This window comes from Nestor notabilis, unplaced genomic scaffold (assembly GCF_000696875.1).
Source record: "Nestor notabilis isolate BGI_N333 unplaced genomic scaffold, ASM69687v1 scaffold11202, whole genome shotgun sequence".
Taxonomy (NCBI): Eukaryota; Metazoa; Chordata; class Aves; order Psittaciformes; family Psittacidae; genus Nestor; species Nestor notabilis.
Genome location: NW_009917011.1, coordinates 4,567 through 18,799, shown reverse-complemented (window position 1 = coordinate 18,799; position 14,233 = coordinate 4,567). Strand labels below are relative to the sequence as shown.

General features: G+C 39.2%; 1 protein-coding gene across 2 annotated transcripts in view; it reads right to left on the bottom strand.

Moving 5' to 3' along the window:
• Positions 1 to 13,060, bottom strand: part of CKAP5 (cytoskeleton associated protein 5) — a 39,922-nt gene extending 26,862 nt beyond the window's left edge. For both annotated transcript variants that reach the window (XM_010024878.1, XM_010024879.1), the window contains exons 1-12: positions 12,964 to 13,060; positions 12,235 to 12,428; positions 10,911 to 11,117; positions 8,370 to 8,541; positions 7,099 to 7,231; positions 6,686 to 6,789; positions 6,199 to 6,312; positions 5,869 to 5,973; positions 3,274 to 3,363; positions 2,978 to 3,142; positions 1,915 to 2,043; positions 894 to 1,076 (exon numbers count right to left, since the gene is read on the bottom strand). In XM_010024878.1, the coding sequence (XP_010023180.1) occupies positions 894 to 1,076; positions 1,915 to 2,043; positions 2,978 to 3,142; positions 3,274 to 3,363; positions 5,869 to 5,973; positions 6,199 to 6,312; positions 6,686 to 6,789; positions 7,099 to 7,231; positions 8,370 to 8,541; positions 10,911 to 11,117; positions 12,235 to 12,428; positions 12,964 to 13,020 (1,653 nt within the window). In that variant the 5' untranslated portion in view covers positions 13,021 to 13,060. The remainder of the gene's footprint in view (positions 1 to 893; positions 1,077 to 1,914; positions 2,044 to 2,977; positions 3,143 to 3,273; positions 3,364 to 5,868; positions 5,974 to 6,198; positions 6,313 to 6,685; positions 6,790 to 7,098; positions 7,232 to 8,369; positions 8,542 to 10,910; positions 11,118 to 12,234; positions 12,429 to 12,963) is intronic.
• Between the last annotated feature and the right edge of the window lie 1,173 nt (positions 13,061 to 14,233).

Here is a 14,233-nt window from a genome sequence, read left to right as displayed (position 1 = left end):
CAGCTGTTTTTCATGCTTCTGCATTCTGATGTAAAAAATCACTTCTCTCTCTAGTACCATTACAGCTGCAAACAAAGAAAGAGTTTTCTGCAAGAGCTTATTGAATTTGTGTGTTGCTTTCAGACTACGAGGTTTTATAAAGCACATACAGTACAGGGACACACAAGACAATGAAAGATGAAAAGGGAGAGAACATATTTGTGAAGGTTCAGAAAGTAGTTAAGTCATCTATGTATTCCCCTGTGGATACTGATTTGATATTATGCTTACAACTGGTGTGTCTCTTCAGGGCTACCAGAGTATCAATAGATTTTAAAACACAAAAAACCATGATCCACTCTTCACTTCCAGGTTTCCCACGCAGAGGAACAGATAGGCCATTAAAGACCATCTACAGTGCTACTTAGGTACATTTTGAAAATCCAAACAATCATTTTAAAGTAATACAGGCTAATATTTCTAATTACTTACGGTAGCAAGCTACAAACAATGCTGAAAAGAACCATCAACACAAGTAGTAACCTTGCTACTTAAAAGAAGAGACATTCCCTTCAGCCAAATACTACTATCGCCACAGAGTACATCAATGTTACATCATCTGCGGCTCCTCTGGAAGCTGGAGCTTCCTTTAGTCCATCACTATTTCTATATAAAAATCTGGTATTAAGACATAACAAGACAGTTTGTATCATTAAAAACTGAGGTTTCATCAATTACATTCTTGGAAAGTCCCAATTTTTTTATTGTTGGGCTCACATACTCCTACAAAAGGACAGGGATTCCTCAGTGGAAGGGGATGTTCAATGGCCCACCTCTGATCTTTGACAAGTAACTGTTCAATGCAATCACAGACAACTGTGATTGTCAGACAATCTCTTGGCAATCTCTCTTACCTTCACAGCAGGTGCTTTTTTCTGTGGTCCTGGTTTGCTTGCTGCATCTTTTGTTTCTCTGTCTCCACTAGACCCTGAAAGAGCAGGGGTCTTTCCACTAACAGGCTTGCCTTCTTTTTTCTCAGCAGCTCCTCCTGTCTTTTTCCCATAAACCAGTTCTACCTTCTCAGCACACTCTTTAATCTGACAAGCAGTTAGAAAAAACAAGGGAAAAAGGAGAGGAGAAAAGGGGAAAAGCTTTTTAGCTACCACCATTGGATATACAGTGGCCCAATATAAAACCGTTCATGTTTTCTCCAGAGTAGTCATTTACTCAAAAAGATTTGTTCTCCTGTGCTCACTAGTGATGTTAATGAGTCAATGGCCTCAACCACTGTATTACTAGAATAATTTTCCTAATTCAAAATGAAGTGCATTTATAGGCATAGACAACATTGACACCCCCTCCAATACTTACAGATGCTCTAAAGACTAGTTCTTTACACCTTCAATTGTAAAATCAGCTAAACCTGTCAAGCCCATGCAAAAGCATGAGAACTTTGTGGTTGGAAAGTAAGTCTTTCATAGCAAATCCTGTCTAGTAATATAGAATTAGACCATATGGCTGTGACCCAAACCCCTAAACTTTGTTTCAGACAGAGGAAGTGTTCAGAAAACAAAATGCCACAACAGGAAAAAAAACCAAAAGCAGCCCCACAAACCCACACCCAATCCAAACCTCACAACCCACCTCACAGAAAAGCCTGGAAGCCAAATAGATTCTTCACATAAGAATAAGATGCAATGTTAACATACTAATGTATTTTAGGTAGTGAAATTCAAAAGATGCTTGATAATCTCAGAAGAAAGAGATTATCAGATTCCCTGCAACATCAGTAACTTTAAAGTAAAACATAATATTTTCAAACAATCTGTGCTTTAAGTCATTAGCTGCAGCACAGTCTCTAGTCTTCTCTAGCCTAACATGCATCTTAAAAAGGGATAACAGGAGCATTTCCCACTACATTTATGATAAACTCACCCGATCAAGCTTTAGTTTGTCTACATCTGCTAGAAAAGGATTCACAGCTTTCTCCCCAGCCACTTTCAAGGCAGTGCCTAATGCTTCAAATCCAGCATCTCTTACTTCAGGAGCCGAATCATTGATATGCTGCAGAAAAAGACAACCTGTATCATGCGACCTGCAGCTCCTACCTAAACAGATTCTTAAATCCATCTTTTGTATAAACCCCCTCCCCTTTCTTTAAAAATCAAGATTTGCTACAGAATAATCATTAACATTCCATTGAAGAAAAAGGTTGTTCACTTTCTTTCCTATATACTGATCAAGTTGTGGCTGCCCCATCCCTGGAAGTGTTCAGTGCCAAGCTGGACAGAGCTTTGAGCAACCTGCTCTAGTGGAAGGTGTCCCTGCCCATGGCAGGGGGTTGGAACTAGATGAGCTTTAAGGTCCCTTCCAGCCCAAACCATTCTGTAATTCTATCAAGTCTACTATTTCTCTGATAAAGCCTGTTTTCCATCTTTGCATCTTTCATACAAGAGGGTAACCAGTCATGCTTTAATAGATACTGCCACATCATGAAAGTTCACAAGTTCAAAGTTCCACAACCCTGTTCAAATCTGCATTTTTGAAGCCAACAATATTTTCCATAAAAAGGAAAGGGCTATTTCAATGAGAAAGAAGTATTTCTTTTGTTTACACTGATAAATGCTTTAAAGTAACTGCACTCTATGAATCAATGATGGTTCTTTTATTCATGGCAGGAGATATGCAGCATTCCAGCAAAAGCTTACTAGGGATGTCTGCAAGAAGTGGCACAGCACCCAGAAGCTTAATAGTCACAAATTACTGCCTTAATCTATTATAATAATTGGTGAGCTTTCAGTTTCAGAGAAGCCAACTAAAAAGGGGCTAAACTGTTCCCATGCATCTTGAGTTTGTCATCAACTGATGATGGCTACACAGCACAAAAGAACTCTTTAGTCCTTGCACTATCAGAAGGGTCTTTCTTCCAGAACAATGCAATGCTTCACAGCATCAGTGCTTGAGTCAATGACAAAAGTACCAACTCCTCCTGCTTTACCTTGAGAAGTGCAGCACAGAAAGGTTTTAACAGGCTTTTTGGCAGGGTAGAAGGTGTGCAGTGACGAAAGCTTCTTGCAATGAAGAGGGATGTTTGTTGCTTAATTGTTGGGTTTTTGTTGTCCATGACTGCCAAGATGTCTTCACTTATGTTCTGCAATGTGGTCTATAGTGTTGAATAAAGATAATTAATTTCAGTAAAGTAAGAGAAAAGCAAATCAAAGATCAATTATCAGACAAAGGAAGAATTGTCTCAGACAATGGAACTGTTTGAGAAATGGGAACTGTCACACTTACTGTAAGAAAGATTGCATCAATGGCCTCCTGCAGTGCCTGCACTACCTGAGGCTTCTTCTCTTTAAATTTCTCCAGGATTGTTGGAACAACCTATGGAAAAGGGAAAAAAGTCAATCCACTCTTCACTAATATAACTGGAAGCCTGAGAGCCTGCTTCCTGGTATTTTGCAGAGAAGCAAATGATGCAGACATCACTGCTGCACCCTCCAGGAGTACACAACAGCAGTGTGAACTAGTTTATTCCAGCTGATCTCCAATATTAACTCCAGCCAACCTATTAATAAATACAGTTTTTTGAGCAATTTCATAGCAAAGCTAAACAAAAGACAGATATACAAGTTCACAGAATTACAAGTAAATAAATACACTGGCTCTAATGGTCTGGAACACACAGCAATAGAGTACATCCTACTACAAGAATCCAAGAAGGTATATAACCTGTCCCCTCTTCCCCAGCTTCCTGACAGCACTCAGCATGGCTCACTATGAAGCCCTCATTTGACACACAGCCGACAAGACCATGGTTCTGAAGCATCTCTCTGCTCCCTGGAGCAGTATTTTTCAGATGTGTTGCCTTGAAGAAGCACAGCAGACACTGAACTCTGCCATAGCGGAATTCCACAGCAATTTATACCCAACCTAGCTGCTCAGCCCATAAAATAGAGGAAAAATAATCAGCAGACATTCTCACATGGCAGTAATGTTTGCAGCTCCATATCAGTATGGGCTTTGTAACAGTAAGAACTCCCGTCAGTTAGCCAGAAGTGTGGAAAGCAGGCTATGGTCAACATTTTCCTAAACATAACGCAGGTCAGTTTGGAAGTAGTTTGATACCTACAGAAGTTAAAGCTCTTGCTTACTACAAAATAGATTTTTCCACACATATGCAGAAGCTGACTGTAAGACCTCAAGCCCTTGTGACACGCAGTGACTTAGGCTCAGCTGCTAACCTTTGCTGGGCCACAACTTGTAAATTCCCTGTTCACAAAAACTCTAGCACTAAATACTCCTTCAATTAATGCAGAACACCACCATAAAGATCCCCACACATGCTACTGTAGGTGCTAACCACCCCTAAAGCCTACAGAGAACAAAGTCAGAGGAAGGAGATATTTAAAATCATTAAGTCTCTGTTTTGGAAAATATTGACAGCTAGAATCAGTGGCTTTTTTTTTTTTTTTTTTTTTTTAAACACAAGTTAGAAGCCATGTCCTGTGTGAGAGAGGGAGGGAAGGAAAAGTCAGTCCAAGGCTCCAAAGGCAGTCAGCAAAGGTGAAGTTGGGCCACATGCACTCAAATTACAGTGAATAGTATGGTTCTATGCTTGATTTCATCAGTTTTGTTTTAACACAGACTGCAGACTAACATTACTCTCCTATATTTAACTAACAGTTTAGAATAATCCCACAATTGTAGAAGCAGTTCTGTTTTATAACACTTTGAATGCCTGCTCTCAAGAGGAGCCTACGTTTTCCTCACCAGTAAACAAATCCAGCAAACCAACCAAGTGAAGTGGTAAAAACTAGTGAGATTATGCAACACAGCTGCTGTTTCAGTACTGAAGAGTCATCCTCTCATTGCTATTTGCCTGGCAACCATGGAGCTATACCCTTCCTTGAGAAGCTTGGCTTTTTCAGTGTTAACTCTGTAGCTATGAGGGTTAACCTTTTAAACACAAGTCAAGTGTAAAAAGATGGCAAGAATGCTTCCAACTACAAACAGCTTGCAGAATGAAAGAGACTTTGTCCAAACTGTTGTTCACAAGTTCAAAACATTCAAGTGTCCTGAAGCAGTGACATTCATTAACTTTCCAATTCACCACAAAACATAACACTACCTGCAGCCAGATACATCAGTTTGCTGTGTCTCTAAGCTCTTCGCTCTTGCTTATCACAAGAAAAACATGATTGAACAGCTTAAAGAACACACCAACAGAGGCTTGAGAAACAAGTGAGATAAAGGGAACTTTTAATTAGTTATAGCTCTTTCCAGTCAAGCTTCCCCATATATTCCTCGATATCAGCTGTTGGTAAGAGATAAGTAGCAAAGGAGAACAGAGCATTAAACTACATCACCAGAACATTTTGGTACCAAAAATCTCAGTAGTTTTGCTATTTAAAGCAGGAAAAGCACCCCCAAACTCCAGACAAACCAACAACCCTCCCCCACCATTCAAGAGAACCCAACCAATTCAAACCACCCATCATGGAGCTGCTAAGTAGAATTCAGGTTCTAAAGCTCTTTTTTTCACTGTGGCCTACAAATGCATTTCTGTGAGTGTATCTCCAGGATGAGGTAATGTAAATACAGTTCGTTTCATGAGTAATCCTGTTTGAGATTTAGAGTTGTCTTAGTACAAAAGATTTATTGCAATAACAAGCTTCATGTTGCTTAATGTGGATAAACAAGAACCTTTTAACCTTAAGCTGTGAGAGATATTGGCAGATACTGCACTGCTTGCTCCATTAAAGGGGTAGGTAAGCATTCAAAATTGTACAAATACCTTTGATAAATACCAAGGTTTGACAGGAAAAGAAAAAGATAAGGTGTCCAGCATCAATAAGAACAGGAAAATAAGTACATACTCTTACTTACATGCCCTGCATACTGTCCAAATTTCTTTCGGAGACCAGTGGCTAGTCCAGCAAGGCATTTGGCAGCCAAAGCAACCAGCATAACATTTGTATCCTTCCCAACAACCTGAAGAGGCAAAGACCCCAAAGCAACAATGTTAGAGACTGAAAATCCAAATTTCAGAGACTTGGAAGAATGTCTTGGAATAGTCAGTGGGCCACAGATATTCCACCACCGTTCCAGCTAATAGTTTTGTACTCATGAGTATTAACTCAACTGTAAGTTTTAAAGTATAAGAGAAATAAATTGCAAAAGAATATTAAACCCTACGTGCACTCTGGGATTTGTTACCTTTTTGAGTACTTTCACCAAGTCTGCATAGTCTCCTGATTCCAATTTGGGATTTTTCACCAGCAGCTCAACAGCTTCTAAAGCTTCTTTCCTTTCTTGCCACTTTTTTGCTTCCTGCAGAGCAAACAATTTCCATTCATTTACTAAATGAAAACAGTTCTAGAGAAGCCCACTTGCACAAGCCATAGATTTAAAATGTAATTCTATATTGAGAAATCCAAAGTCTGCCTATAGTTCAACATCAACAAATTGCAATGAAATATGAAATACAGGCCTTTCCCAGGGCATCTCAGCTTCTTAAAATTACAGCTTTCTTGCTGGTGAATCAAATTTTAAGACTTATTTATGATAGTCTGTATTTTACTTACACTGGTCTGTTATTATCCATGTAGCAGTAAAACATACATTGCAGAATACCAGTAAGTCTTAGGACTTACTAGCTTCACATGTCATAGAATTCACTGGTAATATTTAAGTTTATGCTTACTATTTTCTCATAGAAGTCTTTGGGAAGCTTGGAAAGAATTTCTACAGCTTCAAGCAACTCATATGCATCTACTTGTGGCACTGCTTCTTCCTCATCATCACCTCCTGCACCAGAGGACAGAAAAATATAAGTAGAGTGACAAATGGAATTCTGACTACAGCACCACCTAAGTTTCATTGTTTAAGTAGCACTATCAGCAGTTGTGATTTTTGCTATTCCAAAGGACAGATCTCTTTCACAGCACCTCTACAGTTTCACAGAATGGTTTTGGGGATGGAAAGGACCTTAAAGATCAGTTAGTTCCAACCCCCTGCCACAAGGTACACCTCATACTGGAGCAGGTAAAGTAAGTTTAATGGGTTCCTTCATAGATAATACACCTTCCAATAGAATTCAGAGATTAGTTAATTTACCTCCATCTGCATCTCCTCCAGCTGCCTGCTGCTGCTCAAATTTTGCTTTCAGCTCCTGTTGGGAACGCAGGAACCTGGTCTGCTTAGGAGCAACTGATGACACTTTGACCCACTCTTCTTCCAGTTCTTTTAGCTGAAAGAAAGAGAAAAGCATCATATCAGAAACATCTTGGACATACAAGACAAGCAACACTTCATGGAAAGCAATGGAGTTTTCCTATTTCAAAGTCAAGATAAACACTACCTTTCAAGTTTCTTTCTACCACCAAAGTAACTTCCCCTTCACATTCACTGTAGCTTTTGATCAAGTAGGTCCACAGAACATCAATAAAAGTATCGATGGAAAGCATTTACATAAAAACAAATCATAGAAGTCAGAATGGTGTCCCCTCTGTAGAAGCTTTAAAATAAAAATGGCTGAGTACAAAGGAAGAACTTTTTGTTACAGCTATGCTAAAACTAAGACAAAACAAGCATGTTGTGCTACATTTGAGGACACAGATTTCTGCTTTCCATCTGAACACTCAAGTGGATAGGAGGGAAAGAAGCATAAATAATTTATAAAGTTTTAAAATAACTGTGTTCCATCTCCAATATGGGTATTAGGAAAAGTTTCTTCAGAAAAAGTAATCAGGCATTGAAACAGGCTGCTCAGGGCAGTGGTGGAATCACTGTCCCTGGAAATGTTCAAAACTCATGCAGATAAGGCACTCAGTGACATGGTTCAGTGGTGGTCTTGTCTGAGGTAGCAGTTGGACTGGATCTTAAAGGTCCTTTCCAATCTAGATGATGTTATGATTCAACAGCATAGCTATCTACCATAAGATAATGCCACTTCCTGAAGTGGAACAGTCACATTCTGAGCACCACCAGAACAAGCCTGAAGAGCTACGTAGAGTAAGAAAAAACTTCAGGAAACAAGAGAAAGGAGAAGGAAAATGGTCAAGTTGAGGACTTTCAGTGCAGGGGTCTTTTATAAGGGTAACTGTTCGCCCTTGGCTTAGGTCTCCAAGAAATACCATTCCACTTCTCAAATCCCCTCCTCAGTTTCCATATGATGCTTCCCTCCTAATGTCACTTACATTCAGAGCAACAAGACATTGTCACTATTTCTTTACAAATAAGAAAGAAGTTACAGGAAACTAAACAATAACATTGCTGTTACTGAAACATTCCAGCTTTGAGTTTAAGAATGCCCAACAGCACAGGATCAGGGAAAGGGCATGGAAGTGTTTTCTCAGATATTTGGATACAAACTACTTTCTGCCTACCTGAACAGAGTTTATGTTCTGCAATGGAGGTCTCAGAGCATCCCTTATCCAACGGTAGATCTCCACAGCAAGGAGCTTGGCTTCATCTCGAACAGCTTTTTCCCGAGACTCAAACAGTTTTGGCAATACTTTAATGATTGGCTTCAGTGAGATGATTTTTGAACCAAATTCACTGAAAGGTAAAAACATGGAATAGCATCAGTGTCCAGTAGGAACCAGAGAGTGATCCACAGGTAATAACCTATGAAATGCTTTCAGTGCATGTTTAGGGATCATGTCATGGACTCAAATCATTTTCTGTTAACTACTAAGCTACTGTAAAATCTAAGGAATACTTGCCCTATCATAATTACCCTCCACACCCAGCTTGGAATTACAAAATCAGGCCTCTGAAATGACTTCAAAGCACTTAATCCAATCTGCTGCTTAAACCAGGGAGAGGAAAGAAAAAAGGGAAAAAGAAAAAAGTGTCCTTAGACCAACATTTGTGTGACCTACTTTTCCTTAAATCAGAATAGAATCTCCTTTGTCTATCCCTGGAGACAAGCTGCAGTAAACGCATTAGTCACTTTCTCACTTGTTGGACCAGATAATTATAGTGAGCCTGGGTCATCCTCACAGAAAGCACACATGTTGAAATATGTGCTGCTGAAAGGACACAGAAGTTTCCCAGTCAGTCACCCTTCCCTGTCAGCAGATTCTACAACTTGGTGTGCTTAATAAACTAAGTTTCCTTTTACAATCAGTGCTGAATGAGAACAAGAACTTCCTTCTCATACTCTCAATAAACTGCTACAGTTCCTAAAGCATATTTAAAATCTCCTCAGAAGCCATTGGTTTTTTTGAGTCAGAAGCATTTATTTTCCTTGAGAATTCTAAATTAACCTTTCCAATCACTTTTTCTTCTGCTGCCCTCTAAATACCACATAATAAAGCTAGTAAAAAAATGACTGCTCAAGAACTAAGACATGTCTCACCTTCCAAAGTTTCTAGTGCTAAACATTATTGCCAAGCCCACTTTGAGAAACACCAAATATTAAAACCTGTAAAAGGGGTCTTTGAAACACAATTTAAATGTAGAATATTAACAAATGAGTTGCCCAAGATAAGTATTTTTCTACTATGACTCAAGAAAGAGCATATTGGGAAAATTGCCTATGCAAATTCTCTTATTCTTATCTAATCCATATAATATTATCTAATTCACACAGCAATTAAACCCCCCCAAACTTTAGCACAAGACAAACACTTGAAGCTAAACTCATCATGCACTCAAGCTACCCACCTAGGTACAACACAGCTAAATGTTATTATCAATGCAGAAACCCTTTCAAAGTACAAGATAAACTTAGGCAGCAACACAGATCAGAAGCAGAAGATTAAGGTTAAGTCTCCAAGAAAGAACTTGATCTTGTCATCTCAAAGATAATAAAATACTACATATTAAAAGAAATAGGCCAATGTGGCACATTTTATAGGTGTGGTTGGTTGAAAGATCTTGAGGAAGGTTATGCAGGTTTCTAATTACACTGTGCTGTTAAAAGGACATTTGCTAGATAAGGCAATTTAAAATAGCTACAATATATTCTTAAATGTGGGACACCAGTTTCACTTAGTAGAAGCACAGGTAAAGTGCTAAGCCAATGCTTTGACTTCCATTACAGAAGCTTGAAACAATTAGTTTAACAAGGGCCATCTATACCTATGCCTCAGCAAGGTCTCTACAAAACCTCAGTGTAAGACATTCTCCACCTATATTAAGAGTTTTCACATGAACTACTTAAAGTGTTCTGCACATCATCAAAATTATGCTTTCTTTAAAAAAAAAAAAAAAGTGGACAACACATCATAAATGCACCTAACATAAGAATTTGATAAAACCCATGAATTTTTCACTCAACTCAAAGTCAGGAAACATACTTAAAGTAGAACAAAACCAAAAGATGTTCTAAATCTAATCTTGAAACCAACTACTCCATCTTAATTAAATTGGATTTGATTTTTAGGGAGCACTATAAGTTTTTCTTTTCAGTAAAGTAATAATTATATGGAAAATGGAAGCTTACTGTGCAGTGAGCTTTTTTTTTTCATTTTTGATGATCAATTGAAGATGAGGAATCATCATCAATGAGGAAAACAGTGCTGGGGTTTGGTTTTTATATTAGAAAAGGTTTAAGAAATGCTACATTTTATTTCACAATCAGCGAGTTTCAGATATTCAGAAAAGAAGTTCCACAGTCTGGAACAAGACACATTAATCCTGCCCTTCTTTCAGGGGTCCATTGTAAATAGTTGCCACGGATTAAAGTGATCCAGATGAGGCTTGTAGAACAAAGACATCCCTCACATCTAACAAATCCCATGATGCTCTCAACTGTTGTGGTCAGAAAACATCAATTCAGTAAGGATACATCCTATTCAACAATAACAAGGGCCTGTTAAAGACTTAAGCAGCAAATTAGACTCTACATACTGCTGGGTTGAGGGAAAAAGGAAAGAGACAGACAAAAGCTACCCAGGAACTGAGAACTGAAAGCTTACCTTAGCGCTTTCCTCAGTGTCTCTATACATGCTACGATGATTTTCGGGTTCTTGTTGTCCAGACCCTTTAGTAATTCTTCTTGTACTGCCTCCCCTTTCTCAATTTCTATATACATTAGACATATATCTAGACCCAGCTCTTTTGCTCTGGCTTTTGGCTGATTGAACACTTTATTTACAACTCCAGACGCTACTTCTCCTGTTGTTCTGAAAGATGAGAGAGTGTTAGTTTTGGAACATTTAAGTGAATTAGGTGTTTTGCACCATTATCCATAGACAAAAAACATACAACACACCCAAAACAGATTAAAACTCAACAAGTCCTCAGATAATAGAGACTAAATTCTAAGTTCACTTTGAAGGCAATAACCTTTTGTAAGAAATTACCTCAGCCTCTAGCTTAATCAAAAGAACTCCTGCAGACCAAGTGCCAGTTAAGATGTTCTTAACACTGGACTACATCAGACAGTGAAGAGTAGACATCTTCTCAAAAGTGTATTCATTAATACACATTAGTTAAGGTCCACAAATAAATGTCAATTGCTGGAGCTGCATAAACTAATTAACTAACATACAGCATTAATGTATATTCCCACAGAATCTTGCACAGGTATTTCAAAGCTTCCAATCAACTAAATCATTTACACCACTTTTGAATCAAGGGGTTTGGAAGATGGTCTGGTTTTAAAACAAAGCTTCAGTATTTTGGGTTTGTTTTTTTTTTTTTTTTTTTTTTTAAAATCAGACTTTTATTCTTTTCATCAGGTCACTAAGTCAGTGGATAAAAGCACTAATCTGGCCTACTAGGTCATTTTATTTCACCTTGATAAGTACAGGCTATTTTGGGGGCTAGACTACAGTGAAATACTAAGAAACATCCTGTGAAGATTCATACTGGTTAAGTTGGATACACCACCACATAAACATAACTCTGCTTTAGTTCATGGATGAATTGCACAATTATCTCCCTGGAAAAAAGGCTCCCTGTGCATAAAACCAGTTTTAGTCTAACAAGAACGGGGATTCCAGCTCACAGCATCTATACCACCAAAACACTTATTTACTTCCTCTGCCATTTCAGAAATGTTCATTAGTGCCTTTAACAGTTTCTCTAAATTACTGTAAACAATTTCTGATAATATGCACATGGAGGTCATCTACAAGAAAAGCCATTCAACAAGTTGTCTAGATTAGAAAGCAAGTTCTGCTCTCAACAGGAAAGATCATAATTGTTAGTGGCCTCTGCACAATTCACCTGCAGTCTCTCTCAGAGGCACATTAAGCTGCCATAACAGCCTACTAAGTGCAATAAAAGGCTACTTACTTCCCAGCTACATGAGCATTTTCAACATAAGCAAGTGCTGCTTCCAGTCCTTTCAACTGAGCCACTGCATTGGAGTCAGTCACAAATTTCTTTATTAATCCAAGATACTTGGACCATTCAGGACTCTTTTCATCATCTATCTTCTGGAAGAGCTTAAGGGCTTCTTCATAACCATTTAATCTGGCTTTCCACAGCTGGAAGCAGAAATCAGATGTTTATTGTTGTGCTAGTACGATCTTAACTTGCTAATCTTACAAAGATCTTCAATCGTAGTTGGAAGTATGCTCAGTAAGCTGGCACCTGCAAGATTTCAATGACTATATGAATAACACACAACAAGACAGAACACTCATTCTTTTCCCACCAAGAATGATCTGGATAAAGAGATGGCAGACTTCACCAGTGCTCCTCATAAGCTCTTACAACTGCTGATGAGTAGGTGGGAGCCCAACAATAGTTTCAGCTACAGATGACTGGTGTCTCCACATGAATGAGCATACTGATCTTTCAGCGATGAGTTTATGCCATGCAGATTATCATGCTACTAAATTCTGCTTAATAAATGTTATTTGGACACTAGGCTGGATAGAGCTGATGCAGTTTCAGATCTGTTATATGCATGCTGTGCAGCTGTTGAGATCACCTGTGGTGTACTCAGGTAGAGGAGTACCAAAGAATGATTCCAGCAGAGATATACAGTAAATCAAATGCAATGACAAGATCTCCTACCTTGTGTTCACATTTTTGATCAATGGGCAGTTTCATCCACTCACTGTCGTCCCCCATTGTAACTCAGGTTCTCTCTATAATTACAGTAATTCCTGTGGAGACAGGGACAAGTTAGGACATAACGAAATACGTCAGGTGCTACCCACAACATACTTCTACTTAACAAAACAAAACCAAACCCACAATTCCATAGCAAAACTTACTGCTAAAGTGCAGCTCAAGCTTGTAATTCTATGTACATATGAACTATTCAAACTAGATCACTACTTTATTAGCCCTGGAAAGATATTAGAAACCATTAAAGATTAGAGAACAGAACAATATGTAGTATTTCAGACACTAGAAGTCTCAACATGTGAAAGTTGCAGTAAGCAGAGAAGGCACTCTGGATATAACCTCATCTAAGCTTGAAGAAGAACATACTATGACTAAGGTGCTAAACTGCAACGAGTGCCCATCCACACTGGGAAACTGACTCTTACTGACACATGCTTTCAGCAACAGGTGCCATGAATCAGTGTTACAGAACAACCGGGTGCCAGTGTGAGTACAGCCGATTTAACAGCTACAAACACCACAGCTGAGATGAGCAGCACAGGAACAAAACCCATTTTTGCAAGCTGGCTGCTTTATGGCCTAATTCTAACATAGCCAACAGCAGCAACTGTGAACAAGAGCCATTTCTCACCACACAGAGAGCTCAAGTCCTCGCTCATACAAGTTCCTGAGTGTTTTCCTTCTCCTTTCCTTTTTATTAAAATAAGAATACTGACCATTAAGGTATGACAGGAGACCTCAGTCTCAATGAGCATGGCCAGCAGGTCAAGGGAAGGGATTCTCCCCCCTACTCTGCTCTGGTGAGACTCCACCCGCAGTCCTGTGCTCAGCTCTGCAGCCCCCAACACAAGAGGGACATGGACTTGCTTGAGCAAGTCCCAAGGAGGCCAAGAAGATGCTCTGAGGGCTGAAGCAGCTCTGCTCTGGAGACAGGCTGAGAGAGCTGGGCTGGTTCTGCCTGGAGAAGTCTCCTTAAGGGGAAACCTTAGGGCAGCTCCAGTGCCTAAAGGGGCTACAAGAAACCTTGAGGGGCTTTGGAAAAGGGCCTGTAGGGACAGGACAAGGGGAACGGCTTTAAACTGAAAGAGGGAAGATTTAGATTAGACACAAGGAAAAAAATCCTTCCCTGTGAGGGTGCTGAGGCGCTGGCACAGGGTGCCCAGAGAAGCTGTGGCTGCCCCATCCCTGGCAGTGTTCAAGGCCAGGTTGGACA